General features: G+C 36.0%; 1 protein-coding gene across 1 annotated transcript in view; it reads left to right on the top strand.

Annotated features, from left to right (window-relative positions):
- PAWR (pro-apoptotic WT1 regulator) overlaps positions 1 to 12,540 on the top strand; it is an 82,567-nt gene extending 70,027 nt beyond the window's left edge. The window contains exons 5-7 of the mRNA XM_035341041.1: positions 3,555 to 3,702; positions 5,044 to 5,148; positions 10,622 to 12,540. Coding sequence (XP_035196932.1) covers positions 3,555 to 3,702; positions 5,044 to 5,148; positions 10,622 to 10,708 — 340 coding nt within the window. The 3' untranslated portion in view covers positions 10,709 to 12,540. The remainder of the gene's footprint in view (positions 1 to 3,554; positions 3,703 to 5,043; positions 5,149 to 10,621) is intronic.
- The last annotated feature ends 9,388 nt before the right edge of the window (positions 12,541 to 21,928 follow it).

Raw genomic sequence — 21,928 nt, 5'->3', positions numbered from 1 at the left:
ACCGAAGCAACAGAAGTCCGAGGTAGGCTGTTTAGAAATGCTGCCTTCTGCTCATTATTCCAAAGAAGCTGCTAGCAACTGGCTGGATTTCAAGGTGACACAATTAATTACAAGTTTCCGAATCAAGTATAATTACACGATTCTGGAAATGAACATCAATGTGTTATAATTGAAATCATTGACATTTGCTTTTGACGACAGGTGACTTTAATTGGATGAAATTGTCATTTGGGCAGTGCTTCATGAAAACATTGAACGAGACATTGAAAGGAGCAACATTTTTTCCACTCTCCTGTAATACTGCTATTAAAGCTGACCCATTGCATATAACAGGTTTTATTTTATTTTAAAGGATGTGACTAGAATGTCATTCTAAACCAAAATGTTTTGTGTAAGAATAGTCAGAAACTGCAATGTGGGTTCATTTCTTTGCTAGTTTGTTACAAGCAAAATAATGAACCTTGTTTATGTCACTTTCCTTGTATTATGGGCTAATGACTTAATTTTATTATTTTTTTAATCCCTAGAAGTCTTCACGATATGTCCTTTATACTTATAATACTGAAAGGGAATGTGTTCAGTAGGGTTTTCTCCCCAACAAAATAGGTGAGGAAATTTTTAAACTTGAGTTTCAGGGAAAATACAGAAAAATGTCGTAATTTTCAGTATTAATGAAACTCTTCCTATCTAGTTATTCTTTCTTTTAACTTTCCTTTAGGAACATCTGCCAAGGTCATTCACTGGAGTTGAGATATTCCACTATTGGCAAAAGGAATCATTTCTGAGTGATGAAAAACTGAGTCTTTTTTTGGTGTGGTCTCTCCTTGTGACATGAACAGCATGAAACAACACGTCTTTCAAAAAGCTAAATAATCTAGAATTTATAGAGTTAAGCTAAAATATTTCTCTTATGTTATGTTGCAACATGCGTATCCGGTCCCTAGAAATGTTTTTAAAAAAATCTTCTAGATGGAGAATAAACAGTGCTAAATATGGTAATAACATTAAGCTACAAAATTCCTTACAATTGTGTCAGTGTGCCTTGGAAACTTCACACATACTGGAGCAAAGCAACGTTTATATCCATGAAAAGACATTCTTTTGCCAGATATGCCTGCTTTTGATTTGCACCAAATCCATCTATATTTGCACATTGTCATCAGGGGTTTTCTAGAGTTATGAAATGCAAAACTGTTAAATGAAAATGTTAATCATACACTCTCCTGTGTTTTAAAAGAATTGTTTTAGGGATACTCATGGTGCTTTTTATTCTTTCCCTGAGTGCTCTCAAAAGCCTTTTTATACATGTTGCAGTGTCGTGGTTTCACAGAATCCCACAAGGGCTGAGGCTGGCAGGGCCCTGTGGAGCCCATCTGGTCCAACCCCTGCTCACGCAGGGCCACCCAGAGCCACTTGCCCAGGACCATATCTGGATGGCTTTCCAATTTCTCTATCCAAGTTCTGCTTAATGCCTTTTTTTTTTTTTTTTTTGGCCATATAGATGTATATTTTCAAAGTTTTGGTGGATCACAGAGTGCAAAATCTCCCTCTCTCTGCCTGGTCCTTAGGGTCTTCTGTTCTGCTGCTTTTAATTACTCCTGTTGCAATTGTGGAAAGAACACCATTAAATCTGTGACTTTGAAAATGCCTGACTTCTAATATTTATATTTCTAAATGAATATTTGTTTTGTACATAATCACAATGCAGAGACCATAAGCTTTTTACAAACTAGCTCATGCACATTTGCAGTGATTATCTGTTAAGATTCCATTGCAGTGCTTTTTAAGGTTACATGATCTAATGCAAAAAAAAAAAAAAAAAACTTATCACCAGCCTGATGTGATAAATTGGTAACAGATATCTATATATGTAATATACATACTTAATCAGAGGAGTACCACTCCAAATATTTTGTGCTTATTTATTTATTTATTTATTTATTTATTTATATTTTCCCATGGTGCTTGTAACCTGTTGTGTTTTGTCTGGCTGGCTGGAGCTAACTTTTTTTCATAGCAGCCAGCGTGGTGTTGTGTTTCTCCTTTGAGGCAAGGTTGGGAGAGGTTGGGGTTGTTCAGGAAAGAAGGCTCCAGGGAGACCTTATTGCAGCCTTTCAACATATAAAGGGAGCTTACAAGACAGACAGAAGAAGACTTTTTGCCAGGGCCTGTATTGTCAGGGTAAGGGACAATCATCTTAAACTGAAAGAGGGGGAGTTTTAGATTGGATATTAGGAAGAAATTCTTCATATGAGGGTGGTGAGGCACTAGAACAGGTTGTCCAGAGAAGCTGTGGATGTCCCATCCCTGGAAGTGTTTAAAGTCGGGTTAGATGGGGCTTTGGGCAACTTGTTTCAGTGTTGATCACTCACTAGTGGTTTGGCTGTTGCTGAACAGGAATTGCACAATGTCAAAGCCTTTTCTCCTCCACCTTCACCTCCCCTGCAGCGAGCAAGATACTGGGAGTGGGACACAGCTGAGACAGCTTCCCTGGGCTGACCAAAGGGACATTGCATACCATATAATGTCCTGCTCAGCAGTAAAATCAGGGTAAAACTGGGGTAGCAGAAAAAGAAGTGTGTGGCGGGGTTGTAGAGTAGCTTCTAGAGTAGCTGTTCCTCAGAGACCCGTCTAAAAGATAAATAAACTGTCTTCATCTCTCCCCATGCATTTTCTCTATTTTGCTCTTTCCATTTTCTCCCCAGTCCTGCTGTGGGGAAGAGGAGGGAGCGAGCAAGCGGCTGTGTGAGTGCTTGCTTGGCTGCTGCCCGGGCTCAGCCCACCACACCCAGCTTTGCTCAAGTTCTGTTGGCCAGTTTCATATTCTTGGTCAATTCCTTGCAATACAGAGATACGACTGTTTCAAGGTGACCTTCAGGTAGCCTCTTTAAAATTCTCTGAGAAAGCAGGGATCAAGGTTTTCTTTTTTCAAAGACTTAATGAAAATTTCATAATGACCTTTCAAAAAAAACGGGTTAGTACCTTTTTCTGAAGACTTGAAAACAAAACAAAAAAGCCCACAAAAATCAACTATTTGCTGTACTGATGAGAAATTTCCAAACATTTCGCTTTGTGACATCAGACAGGCTATATGTCTCCTGATTTTTTTACTGAATTTAGATAACTTTCAGGCAAACGAAATGGGATACATTTCCTAGGGATACAGCGGTAGAGATGACAAAAAACTTCTCTACAATGAATTCATATCTGCTGCTTAAATTACGCTGGCCAGAAAAGAAGAGATTCCATAGGGATCAAAACAGGCAGGCTACTGTAAAATACTAATCTAGGTAAGTTGTGAATTACAGCATTTTATCATAAGGAGATACATTCCAGGTTCTTGGTACAGGTTGTATCTTGAGGCAGTATTGTGCATGATTCCTTGAGGCAGTGAATTCAGTGAGTTCTCAGAACCACAAAGCTGTGAAATAGCTGCTCTGCAGTTTATTAGACTGACCTCTTAAGTGCTTTGGAAAGCACGCTATTGTTACTTCTTTCTTTTCCATTTTGTTACATCTCTAAAAAGGTGTCTGCTTTGTTCTTTGCCTTTGTAGCACAGCTAATGCTCCAGAAGACGATGCTCTCAACAGATATTCCCGAACAGAGAGGACAACTTATAGCAGATACAGCAGGGATACAAACTCTTCTGGGAGCTCTGTACCAAGTACTGCTTTGGAAAAGAGGATTGAGGAACTTGAAAGGGTGAGTACCAACTAACATCTGCATGGTATAAATCTGAAATAAAGTGCCTTTGAAACACCATGGGGAAATTGCAAGTAAAAATACATAGAAATGATGCTCAACGCTTGAAGTGCAGATACTTATGTCTATAAACATGTATGACGAAACAAGCAGACTGAAAGAATGTGAACTTTCTAATCATAATAAATGTTTAGTTTTCATTTGGTGTAGAAGTGCAAAATAATAAGGTAAATATAATACACTTAGAGAGCCAGCTGTTCTCTGTGTATTTGTCATATGTACCTTGTGACGCACCAACACAGGGCAGATAATTTATGGGGAGGAGGGGCTCACTGGCTGTTCAGAAAATAAGCAAATCTGTTTCTGATCTACTTCTAGTTTGAGATTTTTTTAATGTACTGAAGTGTTATAAAATTTAATTGTTATCCAGCTGTTCACTGAAGTTTTAAGCATCTAAAATATATTTGAAACAACGTTTTCATTATTTCAGACATTTTTCATGCAAACATATTTGGGAAAGGGTAATAATGTTAAAGCTGTATTTTTCACTTAAAGCATTCTTTTGGTTAACTATGTCGTGTGTAATACGGGCTTCTGTTTCTTCCTCTGAAGTGTATTTTTGTGGGTAACTTGCCAAATTTTCTTCATATGGATGAAAGTTACTAAGTAAATGCAGTTTGAATAGACTTTTTTTTAAGGGTGAAAATAGTGAAAATAGGGCGTGTTCTGTATAAATTAATGTTTTGGTTTTTCTTTCTAAGACTTAAGGAAGCCAGATTTGAATGAAATGTACTATAATCCTCCAAATCAACTTCCTTCTGAAATAAGTAATAACAAATAAGTGAACTACCAGTAACCCAGAAAACAGGAGAAGATTTCTTCTTTTTGCTATACTGAACACCGATTTACTGAATTCCTAATGGACGCTTAAATTTTTTCTTGCATTTGAGCCCACGGATATTATGAGTCTTCGTTTCCTTTGTTAACTGTAGTATGAAACAAAAAGAATAGGAAAAAAAAACTATAAAAATTTGGAATCAAAGACTTTACATTTAGTTATTTGTCTTTTGGGCTTAAGGTAGATACTAAATAAACATCTCTGGAACCAGAGATAGCACACAGATTTGATGCAGGTAAAATATCTTATTAGATGTGATTCATTAGCTCCTTAAAATATAAAGGCTTGAAGACATATGGGTTTGGCTCATAGAAAAGAAATTACAGGTAAGTGCTTGTGGTGTGTGTGTGGAGGGTTGCTTTGATTAATTTTAATGTTAGTAACTTAAAACTGTCTTTAAAATGCACAATTACATTTGACACCAGTGCATATTCTGTTTTTAGGAACTTGCAAAGGAGAGACAGGAAAATCTGAGATTAATGAAGATGACACAGGACAAAGAGGAACTAATTGGGAAACTGAAGGAAGAAATTGATTTATTAAACAGAGTAAGCACATATTTTCTTATATGGTGCTATATAAAGAGGGGAAAAAAGCCTCTGCATTCTCAGTGCTTTGTTTCAGGCACTTATATCCACCGGGCAAGGTCCGAAGAGAATTAAGTGTTATTGGGAGTTTTTGCTTGTTTGTTTGTTTGTTTGTATTTGTGTAACTTTTCTACAGGCATGTAAATAAGTTATATTTCCCAGGTGGCTTCTGTTCATCATCATCAACATCATTAATCTCTCGTGGGAGGTATCCCTGCCCATGGCAGGGGTGTTGGAATTAGATGATCTTTAAGGTCCCTTCCAGTCCAAAGAATCATATGGTTCTAGGAACTTGCAGTTTTTTCGTTTTGTTATTGGAGTACCTGATTTTCTTGTTGCTACATTTTTTTTGTAGAACAAGATTATAAAAGCAGGCATTCATTACCACCTCTTCTTTCCAAATTCAGTATGTGGTGTACCAGGAAATGATTAAGTTTGGGTTTCAACAGTGTTCTCAGTAAATTCCCAGGTCTTCTGTTAGGAAAATTGTAGCTTTAATTTCATTCTAATCAGTTCTTATTTACTATTAGTAGTTCAGGTAATCTTAGACATATTTGGGAGTGTGTAACTCTTTATATTATGACTCATTTTGTCATACTCTTTATTTTTGATCCCAAAATAAAGTCATAACAAGACATGGGCACGAGACTTGGGTTAGCTGCACTAATGCAAGTTGTATAGGCAGGAGAAGAGGTTAGAAGAATGAGGCATGCTTGGGAATGGGACAGGATGAGAAATTTTAAAGTTAGTGTAAAATATCAATTTTAACAAGTCCTAGTTTTAAGGGCAAATTGGGACCTCTTTCTTAGAACAGATTATTGACCTTGTCTCACACTTCTTGACTGATGTGCAGAGCCAGGAAACTAGAGCTAGGGAAATACACTTCTTCTAGTTCCTAGGAGCTAGGGAAATACACTTCTACTAGTCCAGTGCAGGCTTTCCCATAAAAGTTCAATTAAAAAAAATAAAACCTGGCCTTGGTCAATCCAACAGTGAAGGGAAACAATAAATCTATGTGCAGAGTGCTAAACTTTAATTTTATGGTATTCATTTGCAAAAAGTTCTCAAACTAATCTACAATACAGAAGGATCCGAGATTATTCTGAAGCATGTCTATTATTTCTTTTTATAAAGAAAGTTGTAAATTATAGGATAAGTGAAGTATTGTCTGTGTTTTCGAGAGATTTCGACTTTAACTGAGGAATTGGTCTTTATGCCACTTTTATATTCAGCAAGGAATCTCTCACATCTAAGCTGATGACCTGAGTATTAGTCAATGAGACTGTTCACTCCGACACAGTGGGCAGCAAAGCTACTTAAAACTCTGGTCACATCGGATTTCCTGTCTCAGAGGTCAGGAAAAAAAACAACAACAGAAGTACCTGATTCACTCAAAGCTTGTGTTTTAGGACCATGATAGTTTCTAAGGTTTGCTTTTCCAGAAGAGTTCTAGAAATGATGTTCATTTTTTTCTGCTGTATTTGAAGAATGATGTCCTAAATTAAATCCATCGAGTGTCTGACTAGGAACTATCTTATAACATTTATAGTAAAGTCAAGCAGACCCTGTGTATTACATGCATTGAAGTATGATGGCAATTTCTGCTTGTTGTGTGGAAAGAAAACGTAAAATGTAGTCCTTCCAAAAACCTCTTCACTGCAAAACAATTAAAGTGGTACCATTCACAGAATCACAGAATCACAGAATTTCTAGGTTGGAAGAGACCTCAAGATCATCGAGTCCAACCTCTAACCTAACACTAACAGTCCCCACTAAACCATATCCCTAAGCTCTACATCTAAATGTCTTTTGAAGACTTCCAGGGATGGTGACTCCACCACCTCCCTGGGCAGCCTGTTCCAATGCCTCACAACCCTTTCAGTAAAGAAGCTCTTCCTAACATCTGACCTAAAACTCCCCTGGCGCAACTTTAGCCCATTCCCCCTCGTCCTGTCACCAGGCACGTGGGAGAACAGGCCAACCCCCACCTCTCTACAGCCTCCTTTAAGGTATCTGTAGAGAGCGATAAGGTCGCCCCTGAGCCTCCTCTTCTCCAGGCTGAACAAGCCCAGCTCCTTCAGCCGCTCCTCGTAGGACTTGTTCTCCAGGCCCCTCACCAGCTTCGTCGCCCTTCTTTGGACCCGCTCAAGCACCTCGATGTCCTTCTTGTAGCGAGGGGCCCAAAACTGAACACAGTACTCAAGGTGCGGCCTCACCAGAGCCGAGTACAGGGGGACGATCACCTCCCTAGCCCTGCTGGTCACGCTATTTCTGATACAAGCCAGGATGCCATGAATGCATTCAATGAAATATACATGGTGGCCCCTAGGTAGCCTCTGTTAAATGGAGAAGAGAATGCTTTCTTATTTTTGTTATCCATCAAGTCAGCATTTATCATATCTTTAACATTATCTATTAGCTTTATTGCAGAGCAAGTATTTATATTTAAATCCCACAGACTTTTCTTAATGAAATAGCTGCCTTTTGAATTTCTGGCCATTTTACTAATTTGTCTTGCCACAATTTGAAGCCAGCATGTCTCAAGTGATACTTCCATTAAAACAGATAGTTTTACTTTCTTTTTTAATAGTTGTTGGATTTATGACTGTTTTTATATTGGCTATCCATGTAGATGTAGAAAGAGGACAGCTTTAGAATGTTAAGCTACAGAAGTATCACATCATTCCCATAAAGGAAAGGAATGAAAGGTAATATGCAATCATATTTGCCTAAGGTTTGTCTTTGCAACTGCAGTCACGAGAGCCAGTACTTAAACATCCATCTGCTCTTCATAGAACATTGCTTCATAGACCCGGCTCCAGGATCGGGTACTTTACATGGAGGAACAGCTGTGATCTTCAACCTTCTGTTTGGATAAGCCAATGATGTCCTGATGACCTAGTGAGCTTACGCAGAGATCTTTTTAAAAAGTTTTGCTGATAGGGAGCCTGAATAGGGGTCTTGAAATTCGACCATCTATACATTCATGGTATTTCTTCATTCATCAAAAAATGCTCTAGTTGCATGTTAGGTTGTACAGACTTGGAAAGAATTTCAAGTCAGAGAGCCTAAATGAATTTTATTGCAAAGCTTTGTGACTGCTCAGCCCTCATATTTGGAGAATTGCTCTTTCTAGAAGTTTCGGTCAGTTCATGACCACAGATGCATCCTTCATTGCCAGAGATTGTGTGTTATACTTGAAAAGCTGTTTTTCCAAGAATCCTGAAAACTTGTTGGCAGACTTTTTCTTATTTTAAGTAAAGATATTTATTTAATGTATAAATAAGATTTTACCGAGAACACTCAGTACAAAAATACTTAAAGAACATTAGCTGCATTTATATTGAGAACCAGAAAAGGCCTTTTGTCATAAAAGGCATTTTTTCATTCCAGTAGATTAGCCTCTAAAAGTATGTCTGCCACTTTTTTTTTTTTTTAATAAGATAAAGGCAATTATTTAATAAAAGTCTCAAATACCTGAAAAGAAAGGCATCTCAAGCCATTTAAATATTTGTAGGCTATGTTCAACTATCACCTAGTTTGTACTCAGTCATTTCTGATCTTACTGTCCATATAGTTAAATGCACGTTTGGACTGAGAATTCACAATCTACTTAGTATCAATGGTGTAGCTTTTGGTTCATTTGGAAGTCCAAGCTTTCCAGCTATTGTATTTTATTTGCTAATAAGAGTAAGTTAGCATTGCAGTTGTTAATTTTGATAAGAAGCTTTAAATTCCAGAGTGGCAAAACCAATTGCATCCCTCAGACCATTATTTCCTTAGATATTTAAACTGAATTAGATATTTTTCTTGGATCATATTCAAGAACTTCTTTGGAATGTTATTTTCTCAGCACGAACTTTCACAAACTATTTACATTTTATTTTGAGTAAATAACAGGTATTTTTATACAGAAGGCTTTTAGGTAAGCTTTAATTGAGCTATCTAATATCTCTGTTAACAGCAAGATCAAATGCAGTATTACATACGCTGAACTAAAAAAAAACCAAACATTTTATTGAAAAAGTATTTTGTTTTCCATCTGATTATTGATCTGCTCAAGAGATAAAGCGGTGTGGTTTTTAAAATTGCATAGCTGTTCATCAAAACTTTTACATATTTAGATTTTTAAGTCACTTGTATCTGTTACTTTCAGAGCAATCAAATGCTTTTCCTGGAAGTCATTTGTTCTGTGACACAGTATTACCTCTGTTAGGTAAAAAGCAATTTCTGCTAGTGATTTCTTGATTCCACATTACAAAAACAATACATGACTTGCAAAGGTATAGGTATAGCAGTATGGATTTGGTTTGGCAAACTGAAGAGGCTTTTAAAAATCAGAATACCCATTAACACATAGTCTCTAGAATGCACTTCTGGAACGACCCCTCTAAAAAGAAACAAGAAAATAGGCCCCTTATGTCAAACAGTGCTTAATGACTTCAAGGAACAAGAGAGAAAAATCTTTTCACTATTCCTGTTTTATATTTAATCAAGCATGACAACAGTAGGAATTTGCAGACAGATCAAAAGGCATCTAAAAGCTCTGATCAGAGTCCTGGTTCTTCCTTCTTTGGCCTCCCTTTCATTTTCCTCTTCAAAGTGCTGTCCCTGAGGTCACACTCCTATTTCCTCAGTTTTTTGTTTTCATTCTGTTTCTTCCATGTTGTTTGTACAGTAAAATTATTTTTACTTAACTAATGCTTACAGCAACTGTCAATTTCATCATTATTCGGTTTAAAATCTTAGAAAGACTTGATAAGACAGAAAGACTTGATAAGATGTCAAGCACTGGATTGGGAACTAATTAAATGCAGTAGTTAGTGGAAGAGAGATGGACATTTGAGGCAGGATCAATCTATTTTAAACACAATTTTTTAGTATTTGTCTGTTCTTTCAGTAGCAGTTGATAGAAGTTACAATATGCATTTTAATCTTTTTCAGAGAAAATGAAAAAGATGGGCATGTAGTACTTTTCCTGAAAAATGTTATCCTTAAATCAAAATACAAAGCAGACTTTATTGCAGTAATAACTAGGGATGTGTTCATCAACACAACAAGTGGGATAGTTGCAGACAAGTGCAGTCCAGGGAGCAGAGGTAGTAGCCAAATAAACTCCATGGTAGTAAATTAATCACACCTATCCAGTGTTGATTTCTTGTTGTTTAATTCCTACTACAGCTTCAGTTTTGCTTAGGTATGTTTCCACTTCAACGTTCTTATATGTGGGAATATAATACTAATGTTTTCTACTTCTGGTAGCGCTTGGAAAAATGCCAGGTTTAGTGGATTTAAGGATAGCTACTATGACACAAATTCTTCCCAACCCCAACTTCATGATTTCAGAGCTAAGATGCTGAATTCCTGCTGCTACTAATTGAGAGTTTGTATTTAATGTCCTGAGAAATGTGTATTTTTCTTTCTCCTTTCACAGGACCTAGATGATATAGAAGATGAAAATGAACAATTGAAGCAAGAAAATAAAACCCTCTTAAAAGTTGTTGGACAGCTGACAAGGTAGAAGATTCAAGCCTCAATGAGGAAAGATTTAAAAACTACTGATTGAACATTAAGGTCAATATAGTAATACTTCCTGTGTTGCATTATGTCATAATAACTGTCTTTATATTTATTGTTAGGAAACCAGATGAATGTTTATTTTCATAGTACTTTCTTCTTCATTCAATGAAATGGCATCAAAATTGGGGTGTATTTTCATTTTCATTTTTCATAAGAAAAATAAAAAGTTTTGACATATTTCAAAATAATTAACAAATATGGGGGTTTTGTATCTTCACATTACATCTGGATATATCATGGTAATTTAAAATTCAGAGCACCAAGATCACTTTCAGTCCATGTGGATGTATATTTTTGAAATGAATGGAAGCAATACATACATATGAGCTTTGTTTACACAGATCCAAAATATATATTTTGTGAAATATTTACTTTTTTGTTTCAACATCTGTAAAGTGGATGCCTTTTTACTGTTGTATAACATTTTGCAGATTGATTTCTTGCTCTAAAAACTCTTGTATGTTGACTTCTGTTTTTTTTTTTTACTTTATCTGAAAGACTGACAGAATAGAGTAGTAGCAATTTTTTTTTGTATAGCAGTATTGTGGCAGGAGGGGGAGGTTTTATTAAAAAATAAATAAATCACCTGTGGTATCAGCATTAATGAATTCTTAGAATCACATTGAAGTTGTGCACTGCAGTTTATTTTAAAGCTTTTGCTTTAGCCATGAAATGCAATTTTACTATCAAACAGTTTTGTTTGCTGTGTTGAGAATACAAACAGAGCCTGGAGCTTTCATTTTTGCAAAGACATTTTTGCAATACATTTTTATTTAAAGGTGTTGTCTTAAGGTGATCATAACCAATGTGAGTTTTTTGATGTTTCAATTTTTAAACTGGGTCAAAAATTTTGTATATAGTGAAGTAGAAACGAATAAAAGAGATTCATTCATTTCTGAAACATCACATGCTTAAAAAAACACTTTTATCCTTGATTTTAAACTAACAAAGTGTTTAAGTGCCTGTTTAGATGTTACAGTCCACTTAGCACATACTGATTCTTCTGTAACATGACAGTAGACAAAATTCTCATTTTACAGAAACCACAGACTTGACTGACAATTCCATTCCTAAAATTCTTATTAGGCAGAAATTTGATGTACTTTATTTCATATTAATACAGTATATATTTCATTCATTTCAATCAGAAAAAATATATAGGTCACTTGAGTGATGAGACTTGAAAACATTTCAAGGAGTCCAGGCTTTTTTTTTGATGATTTTGAAGTCTGGTGTCAGAACATTGCATACATACAGTTTGTGTTACCTTAAAACTTAAAGGCAACTTCAATATGTAGTAGCAATCATCTTTTCAGATTTGCCATTTGTTTCCATAACACGTATTTAATGACTGTAAGAGATTCTTAAACTTCAAATTCAGGAATTATTGTTATGCCTTGGATTGTTTTAAATATAGGATATGTTATTTTACATATGTGTATTCTAATGAGGAATTTTTCAGAGCTTTAAAGTATCTTTCAAGAAGTATTTTTCAAGATATGCCAAGATGCCTTGGAGTTTTCCTTCGTAATGGAAGAGATATCCCATAGGACACTGTTTAAAACCTTATCTCAGGGTTTTAAGTGGTATGTGGGGTTTGTATTGGCCCTCTAAACTATGGTATTCACCAGTGAATATTTGTCTTAACATAAGTCAAACAGTAAGAAGTCCCTTCATTTATCACTTCCATAAAGTTAAAATTGAAAGTCATAAAAAAAAAAAGAATAATTTGAGATGTATGCCTTCTAAATAAATACAAAACTTTATCTGGAATGACATCTGATTTCCTTCTGTGTATGCTATGTAGGAAATATACATACAGACTTAAAGTGTGGGATGTCAAACATACTGAAACATCTCTAAGGACTTAATGCAGAAACACAGATACTAATACACAGTTGTAAATGAGGTATTTCACAGTCTGTATTTCATATGCATTTTAAACCAAAGAACAGTGACAGCAAAGTATATGAACAAGAAATGCTTGTCATCGTATTTACCTCTTCTTGGTTTGCATGTGTATTGACTAAAGTTTAGCAGCAGAAACCCCAAAATTAGAATTTCATTTTTTAACTTGTCACCCAGTTGATGGCAATATTGGCAGAAGCGCTTATTATAGCCAACCTTGAGGAGGTACTAGCAAAAGGAAGTTTCCAAATATTTGAAAGCAGTAATCCTTCAGGCAGAAAGCGTGAACAATGGAACTGTTGGGAACTCACACAGGACATTATTGTTTGTTTTGTATACAGATGTTCTGTATACAAATATGGAATACTTCATAGTCCTAAAATACCCACAAATTGTATCTTTAAGCATCACATTTTTTCTGACATTTTTGAAGATTTAGATGGGTTTTTGTAAAGAACTATTTCAATAATAATTTGTTACTACTTATGTTATCAGTTTCTTGGGAGAAGTTTAGTAGACTAGGAATAATGATGTATGACATAAAATGTTAATAATTGTCTAGTCTTTACTTGCCATTAAAATTTGATTTCAATGGGGTGTCTTTATAATCAACCTCAACCATGGAGTAAGTTTTTATTCTAGGTGATGTGGTGTTAAATTATCTACCTTGCCAGCAATTTACTAGCTTGAGCCCATGTGCTCTCCCATCCAACACCTCAATTGTTCTCAATTGTTTGATTTGAAAGCAAATAAATACACTGCTGCAAGTGGGAACCCACCTCTCTTGGAAAAGCTGTATGATTCTGGGATGAATCTGGATAGTAATATACCTAGGCTAAATTAAAGCTTTTTTTTTTTTTTTTTTTTTTTTTTTTTTTTTTTTTTTTTGAAAGGGGGCGTTATTATGCAATATTAATTGTCTCATGAAGATTTCTAACTTTCCTATCTTTAAATTTGTACACAACTAGCATCTGTGTTTCTGGGTAAGTCGAGTCAGCTAAGGAAATCTAAACAGAAAAGCATCTCAGTTGACTAAAAGAAACAAGAGAAAATGCTTTAATAATGAACAGCACATAATACTCGTTTTAAGAATGCAAAATGATGCTCATGTTGTGGTTGCATATTGTATAGAAAAGAGGTGCATCCAGAGCTGAAGGTTAAAATTGTGCAGAAATATTTCTATTGTTGATTACATGCACTAATGCTTGTGGGATTTGTTCTCTAAATTAGAAGATTTGCCATATATAAATGTTGCTGATTTTTGCAAGGAAATTCAAAATTAAGAATTTTTTATTTCAAAATAATTAAGTGGCCATGTGTAAGCGCATTGTTCCTTGATATATATATTAACCGAAAGAGTACAGTCTGTATTTGCAAAGGAGTGTTTTTTCTATCTTTAAAGAAAAATATTTCTTTGTTAATTACCAGATTTATATTGACACATTCCGATATTAATTATTTTTCTGCTATATCTCTTGGCTCTGAATTTGAGAGGTAGAGTGAGGAAAGAGGGTAACAAGAAATAAATGAATTAATTCCAAACTAGGAAGTATAACCTAAAGATTTTTTGGATTATTATTGTTCAGTTGTACTGGGAGTTAGCTGTGGAAAGACTTGCAATTGACTCAAGCATTACAAGAGATACAGGGGTTTTGATACATGGGAAGCAGCTGATTAATCTGCATCAAAACTTTTTAAAATTTACCTGGTATTACAACTTGGAAACTTTCTACCATAGGACCAGAAGGAATACTGGAGATCAAATTACTTTTTAACTCTTTCCTAGGAAGGCAGAGGAACATTGATTCCAGCTATTCCATAGTTTTCTGCATGTTTTTTCTATCTATTTCCAGCTTGAATTGAAACAAATCAGTATTAGTAGCCAACAGGAAAGGTAATTATTGGGAAACAAACACACTATAGATACTATCAATCTATGACTTGTCAGTATTTCTTAAGTTCAAACCCTTTTTGAAGATGTCAGTTGAGTTTGTTCCATTTTCATCAGTATTAATGATCATAAACATCTGACACCTTTAGCAAGACACAACCATTTTTATTGGAGAAACTGCCATTGCAAGCCATAACTTAAATATATACAATAAAATAAATTTGTGCTGGAACCTCTATTTGCTGAGACGGAAGAGCAAAGGATTACACTTAAAAGTTCTGTTAAAAGAGAAATCCAGATCTTGTCACTTAATTTGATATGGATGATCCCTACTAAAAGTTCATTTCAGAAAGTCATTCCAGTGTCAATACAAGTGTAAGGAACATTTCTATTCCTGTTATTAAGCATTTCTTTAGGACTACTAAAATATGTCCAGGACATAAATACATGTTTTATGTACCATTCATGGTCTTACAGGTATGCTGATTTACTATAGTAAATCTCCATTCCTGCTTGTACTGCAGCAGATGTACGTTACATTGTTAATTTTATCCTTTTGTTTTTGTTTCCGGATTTCTGGTGTAGCTGTTCTTGTTGAAGGTTACAGCTAGTTGTGGTTTTTCTGTTATGCAAAAGTTGTGATAGTTGAGTTTACCTCTGAAAATATTCTCATGAGGAGTCATTTTTTAAGATATCCATTTTATGCATTTAAAAAGATGAAGCATCATTAAACTATAAATAATTAAATACCCATTTTAGTTTTGAACACTGACTAGTTGTAGTATTATCTGTGGTATCAGATTAAATTTGATGTTGAGATTTACTATTGCAGGTAAAAGAAACGCGTGTAATCTAACAATAACGACTGTGTGCCTTTGTCCAAATAAAACACATTTCTTTTTAATCCAGGCTGAGTATTTATTGTGTTCATAGGAGAATTAACGTTGTCTGACTAAAATTCTAACTGGATTTGTCACCAGATATGGAAAGCATTTGGGCAGGAATCAACAAGAGGGATATTCTGGTGTATACAGAGTAGTCTGAAATAGTGACAGTTCTGTATGGAGGTCTAGTGTTTTTTTCACCTGCACTGACATGTTTGAAGCTGAGAGCTTCCACTCTAGCAGCCGACAGCCTTTCAAATACGGAAACTGGTGCTTACATTTTACTTAGCGTTGCTAGAGCAGGAAGGTATGCATAGTCTCTTGGTAATATCTCAACAGGGTTTTCTGTGTAAGCATAATTGACTGAAAATTTCTAGATTCACTAGACATTTGAAATAATATTAATCAGCAGACACAGGGAATGGGTAGAGTCTTATACCATGTAAAAGGATAGCACTTAATTTTCTTAGGCAATGTCAAGTCTCCTAGGCCTTTTTTTTAAGCAAAAGTTGCTGCCTTCAGAGAAGACTCTTAAATCTTAACACTTTTAAACATGACTCATTTTATAGTCTGATAAGGGTGTTTGCCTTGAGAAAAACAAAAACTCCAGTCCTTCTTTTCACAAGCACTAATTAATTAATTTAATTGGAAGAATTCTTGGAGCAGAGTTGAGGGTTAAGTATCAAAGGAAGTCTGTAAGTCTTTGTTTACTTTGTAGAAGAAAATTTAGCTAAAGATGAAAATCAGCAGTGTTTCTGAGAGACTACCTTGGTGGGCATTGATGTAGTCTCTGCACAGCATAATCCTGCAAGTACCCTGATAGATTGAGGAATTATTGCTGACTGCTACAAATGACTGACTGTATTTTCTGCTCGTTCAGCCCCCTTTATACAAAACATGGTTAGTGACTCGTAACTGAATTGTAGTTGATGTTGCTGATGGCATAGGAAAAGTGAGATTCTCTTGCTTTTTTCATTTTAGTTTAGAATCTTTGAGTTAAAAGTTTCCTTCTTAGAAATCTTTAACATCTTTGACTTTTAGGTATTAGTTACTTGATAAAGCTCTATTACAGATTGTAACCTGTATTTACAGCCTTCATCTTTTACTAATATGTGTATCGATCTGTTTTGAGAACTGGAATTAAAAGGGAGGTAATGAAAAATTACATATATTTGAGCTAATTCTGTGCCTTTTTTTTCCCAGTAAACAGAAGATGAACAGGTTGAAGATAAAGAGGTTCTATAATTGATCTGCTCATTGTTGTCTTCATGTTATGACTAAAAAATGTCCATGCTTTCTGAAATAGTAAAAGGCCACATTTATAATGTAGTGACAGCAAAAATGAAAAGTTAATCTCTGCTTATGATGGGAACTCGAACAATTTTATCAGTTTCCTTTAATGAAATAACCTGAAGGTATTTAGATATTGCAGGCACATTCAACAAGCTATTGCACAACCTCATGCAGCAAAGCAGTATCAACTCTTCTTTGTACTGAGGTATCTTCTAAAAACCCTAAGCATAATTTTAAAGAAAAACTGTGTTTTTTTTTTTTTTTCTCTTTTTTTTGATTTTTCTCTTGCACAAGATTATATTTGAGAAAAGTCCAGGTTGATAATTGGCATCTTGACACAAGCTCCATTAGTATTTATCTCTGGAAATCAGGTTTTGTAGAGCAAGAGCCTGTGGAATGAAATCTTCTTTTCTCTCTCCCTTAGAAATGTTAATCTCTGCATTTGCCTGAAGGCTCGTTGTAACAATGATGCATTTTAGAGAGTTTAAAATTTTGATTGCAACAGTGTAAGTGTAGTTACAGCCAGTTACCAAGTGTATTTAATGGGTGGGGACAATAAAACCACTGAGGCTTTGCAAGTTGAGACTGTCTAGAAATAACTCTCATATTTCTCTGTGAAGCAATTATTTAGAAAATGCTAATTGTTCCCAACTGAATCACTCCTTCTTCCCATTTAACTGCTTCTGTTCATTATAGTTTGTAATAAAATATCACTTACAAAACCCTGTTATAGTGGCACTCTGGCTTTGTATAAAGCAGTGACATTTTAAAAAATACTGACCACTTTCAATTCTCATTCTCAAGATTATAGGATTTACAAAGATAGTTAAAACAAGGAAGAAAACTAGGAGAAAATGTAAAGGAATGAGACTGTACTGGACTGAATAATAGAGAGAGGAACAGGTATGTGAAAATGAAGAAGACCTATATTTTCTCCAACATTTTTTCATATACTTTTCAACATGGAAAGGATGACAAACTGATCTTCATAAAGATCTAAAAATTGTTCTAGCTATCGCTACAGTCCAGTAGTAAGAGAAAACATGATCTCCAGCCCTTTATTTTCTTGTCTGTACACAAATGCTTCAAAGTGAAAAGAATAAAACTCACAGTCCTTCAAGAAATACAAATTACTATTTAAAATCACAGCTTTGACAATGACTTTCCTAGACCATGCTAGGCTGTAGATGAGTATGCAGAAATTTTGGACATTACTGTCCAAGTGTTACCTAGTTTGTGGTACTACAGTATTATCAGTTAGTGTGTGTGATGTTTTTAGGAATGTGTACAGCAGGTATTTAGATTTCTAGCAGAACCATAGTACAGACAATTCCAACGTTATGGTGGAAGCCCCTTGCTAAAGCACCAGGGCTTCATGGAGAACTTCTGATTTCCTTGCATCTGCAAGCCCTTTTTGCTGCATCCTGCAGATTTAAATAGAACAAAATCTTGTCCAGTAACTGCTGAGAGATTTGTGAAAAACAAAAGACAGCTGCCTTTGCATTATACCAGCTAGTAGTGTGCAAGTGTTACAGAACAAAATAATAATTAAAAAGATCTTTTAAAAAGCACTCAGTATAATGTGAATGCAGTCATTTAGTACATTTTAATATAATTCACTATGCCTGTTCTAATGTTGTTGTCCTTATATGATTTTTAAAAACACATGTAATAATCAAAAATATATGGATTGTAGTTCTGTGTTTACACAGTTAGGAACATACTTTATGTCACAGAAAAGCTGTATTCAGGTGCTTCCTCAAGTACATCCATTTAAACAGCTGTGCTTATTTGAAAACTTTTCTTACAGGAAATGCTCAATAGAATTAGCAGATAACTGCTGGTGTGATGGTTAATAATTTTTTAGTACTAAAAGTTTCAATCCAAAAATTGATGTATTGAAATCAAGTTCCTGTAAGAACTGCAATCATTATTAGCTATATTATAAGTAAAAACTAAGACTACTTAAAAATGAGGTAAAGAAAACCTTATTTCCCTTTTCTGACTTTATTTAATATTTAGGAAGTTCACTAAACTATTTGGCTTGTTCATCCATTTCACTGAGATTTTATATGTATATTTTTGTCTGATCTACATAGCAGTAGTCGAAAGACACTTCTCTGTATGCAGTTCACCATAGAAGCCCAGTACTGGTAAGGACCTCAAGAAAGGTATTTCTTATTTTGAATAAAGAGTCTGGTACAGCTCTGTAAGCGTGTTCTTTATTCAGATTCCTTTTAAGCAGCTGTCAGCAGTCTACTCTGAGAAGCTGTCTACTTAGTACTCACATCCCTTTTATTTTATAACCTGCCCACTGAGTTTATGAGGCTTTCTGAATGCTGCTAATACTTTAGTTGAGACAGCTGAGAGCAGATAGAAGTGCACCAGCTGTCTTCTGTGGGAGCGTGTTCCACACCAGGCCCCAGAGAGCAGAGCCCAGCGCATGCCCCTCCGCTCCCCTTGTGAGGGAGCTGCAGGCCGCCATGAGGCCTCCCCTCAGCCTGCTCTGCTCTGGGCTGAACAAACCCAGGGACCTCAGCCACTCCTTGTACATCTTTTCCTCTAGACCCATCACTGTCTTTGTTGCCCTGATGTCTTTGGTCTTTCTGCACTGTAGGTAAACAAAGATGCAGACTTCTCACGTGTTCTGCTTTGGCACTTCCATCTGTTCTGTAGGTAAATAGAGACACAAGTCTTTCAGGTTTGTCACTTCCGTATCCTTGGATCTTCAACAACAACGTGTTTTTCTTTTGACAATTAAAGACCAGTAGATCTCATTTGGCTACTTGAGGATTCCAAAGTAGGAGTGTAATTGTGTGTTTTCTTAGTTTCATTTTCTTCTGTTATCTTTTGTCTTGTCTCATTATGACACCTCCTGAGACTTTTAGTGCTGAAGCTGAAATACAGTTCAGTTTACATTCTAATGCTAAGGGAAGTTATCCCGGCAGATTACCGTTTTCCTCTGAAGCTGGAGTGTTCTGTATATTTTGCTGGACTTTTAATGCCATGGAGGCAAAAACATTTAACTAAGGGCTCAGGAAATGCCTGTGTCAGTCCCTCCAAACACTCGGAATTGGAATCTATTAGCAATCTTTTCTGGCCTGTGTGATTATGTAGGATAAGCATCTGAATGCAGGGGACAAGTTTCAGGTAAGCACTATGGTGGTCTTTTTTTTTTTTTTTTTCCTCTCCTGGGCTATGCACTAGACTATACAGTGCTAAGCTTCTGTGACTAGACAGCTGAACCAACATATTTCAAGGCAATACCATTAACCGAGTGCTGATACAAAAACCTACCGGACAGGATGAATCAGCTTCCATTTATTTGCAAATTGGCAAAATGTCACGTTCCTCCTCTGTTCTTCCTCTCTGAAATTTTTGCCTGCTTTTCCCACTGCTCTTTTGCAAATAACAGCGTGTTCTGATACGAAGAAACAGGAAGGTTTTAAAGCAAGTCACCTATTGATTTCTTAAGTGACTTGTTCAGCACTGAGGCACTGAGACTCAGGATGCAGTTTACTAGGCGTTGGCACTACAGAGAATTTTCCTCCTTGTAATATGGCAAAGCGCCATATCTCCTCACCAAAGAGACCGAAGCAAAACATATTTTTCCTCGTAATTATGTGAAAATTAAAATAATAAACCGTTTTGAGATCTTGGCACGTGAGGCTTTGGATTTTAATGAAGTTTAATCACCTCTCATGAAAAGTAATAATTAAACCATTTTGTATAAAGCATCCTAATGTGAAATCACGGACAGAACTTTTTTTTTCTGTTCTGTCCCCTGCATAATGTACATTATTTAGCTTGTTAGACATTCTTGGCACTTTCAAGAAGAGATAAAATGACATTCTGAGGAATCTTTTCCAGTGCTTAAGAAACCAGATCTCTATAAAAAATATCCTAATGAGCACAGAATGTAACTAAATATTAGGCCTTTTTCCAAAGGAGAAAAGAAAACGTTTTTATTTAGTGTGAGTTTTTAGCAATCCATGTTCTGCTTTGTGACATGTGGAGACTAAATGCACGTGTAGGAGAAAGTTTTGGAAGGCTTGTCTCTGTCAGAGTTAAATGTGGCTTAAATCCACAGAACAAAGGGAGCTTTGGATGTAGTTTACGTTACCCTGTGCTGGTGGCCAAGATAGCAACCCATGTTCATATTAAGCAAGTGGATGGCTTTTCTTGCTAATGTGGCCACTCAGTCACAGGCCTAGGATGGGAAGCGCAAGGCCAGGGAGAGCAAGCCCTTGCTTTGAACCCAGCGTCATACTGTCGGGGGAAAGGCTGGGTATTGGATATAGCCTTTTATCCTTTGTCTAACTACACTTTCTGTGCTGCTTGACTTCACTGCGGTTCTCCTGCAGGTCTTTTTTGTTTGTAAGTCACAGAAATTCGGGTGTGTCAGCTGGGGATGGGAGCTCGAGCAAAGGTCGGGCTGGAGAGCAGGTAGGGACTGAAGAGCTTTTAAGCACGCCCGCAAGAAGTGCATTTGTGTGAGGTGACCGTGTTTGGCTTGGGAGGGGAAAGACAATGCTGTTTGCTTGGTATGTTGGCATGGAGATAGTTAGCCCAGAAGCAAGGCCACGCTGGACCTGTGGAAAATATTATTTACTATTTCTTATTTAAAAATAAGTCCTTGTGCATGCAGGTTTTTGTATTCCCTTTTATTTATTCAGTACAGTATCGAACAATAGCACTGGGATGCAGAGGAAGCACAGAGGAATAGACAAGGGGGGGCAGAGTGTAAAAAACGAATGTGGCAGAGGTTTTAAAGCAAACGGGCAGAGTTAGTCAAATGTGAGGGGAGGGTGGCTGTGGTGCTTTTGCCAGCAGACAGCCTGTCCCAGCACTCAGCAAAATAATAGCAGTCAACCAGAAAGGCATCCAGTCAACTTAGAAAGGCATCCAGACTATGGGCTGTGAAAGGTAAGAGCCGGAAGGTTATTCCTTTTCAGGCATGTAATCTTTTAAGGCTACAGCTTTAGTCAGTTTGCACCTGATAAAAAAATCTGTATGCTGTTACTAAGCCTATAAGGTCCTTGATAAATGATGCAGTACAAGAGCTGAATATATTATGTAATTTAAGATATATTTTGAAGGTGTGTTTGAGCAATGTAATTTTTAAAATCTTGATATGCAATAAAAGGAGAAATGAGAAAGTATCCACAGGTAGTGAAGATAGCTC

This window comes from Oxyura jamaicensis, chromosome 1 (genome assembly GCF_011077185.1).
Source record: "Oxyura jamaicensis isolate SHBP4307 breed ruddy duck chromosome 1, BPBGC_Ojam_1.0, whole genome shotgun sequence".
Classification (NCBI taxonomy): domain Eukaryota; kingdom Metazoa; phylum Chordata; class Aves; order Anseriformes; family Anatidae; genus Oxyura; species Oxyura jamaicensis.
The sequence above is the reverse complement of the archived record's forward strand: the minus strand, read 5'-3'. Positions and strand labels throughout refer to the sequence as shown.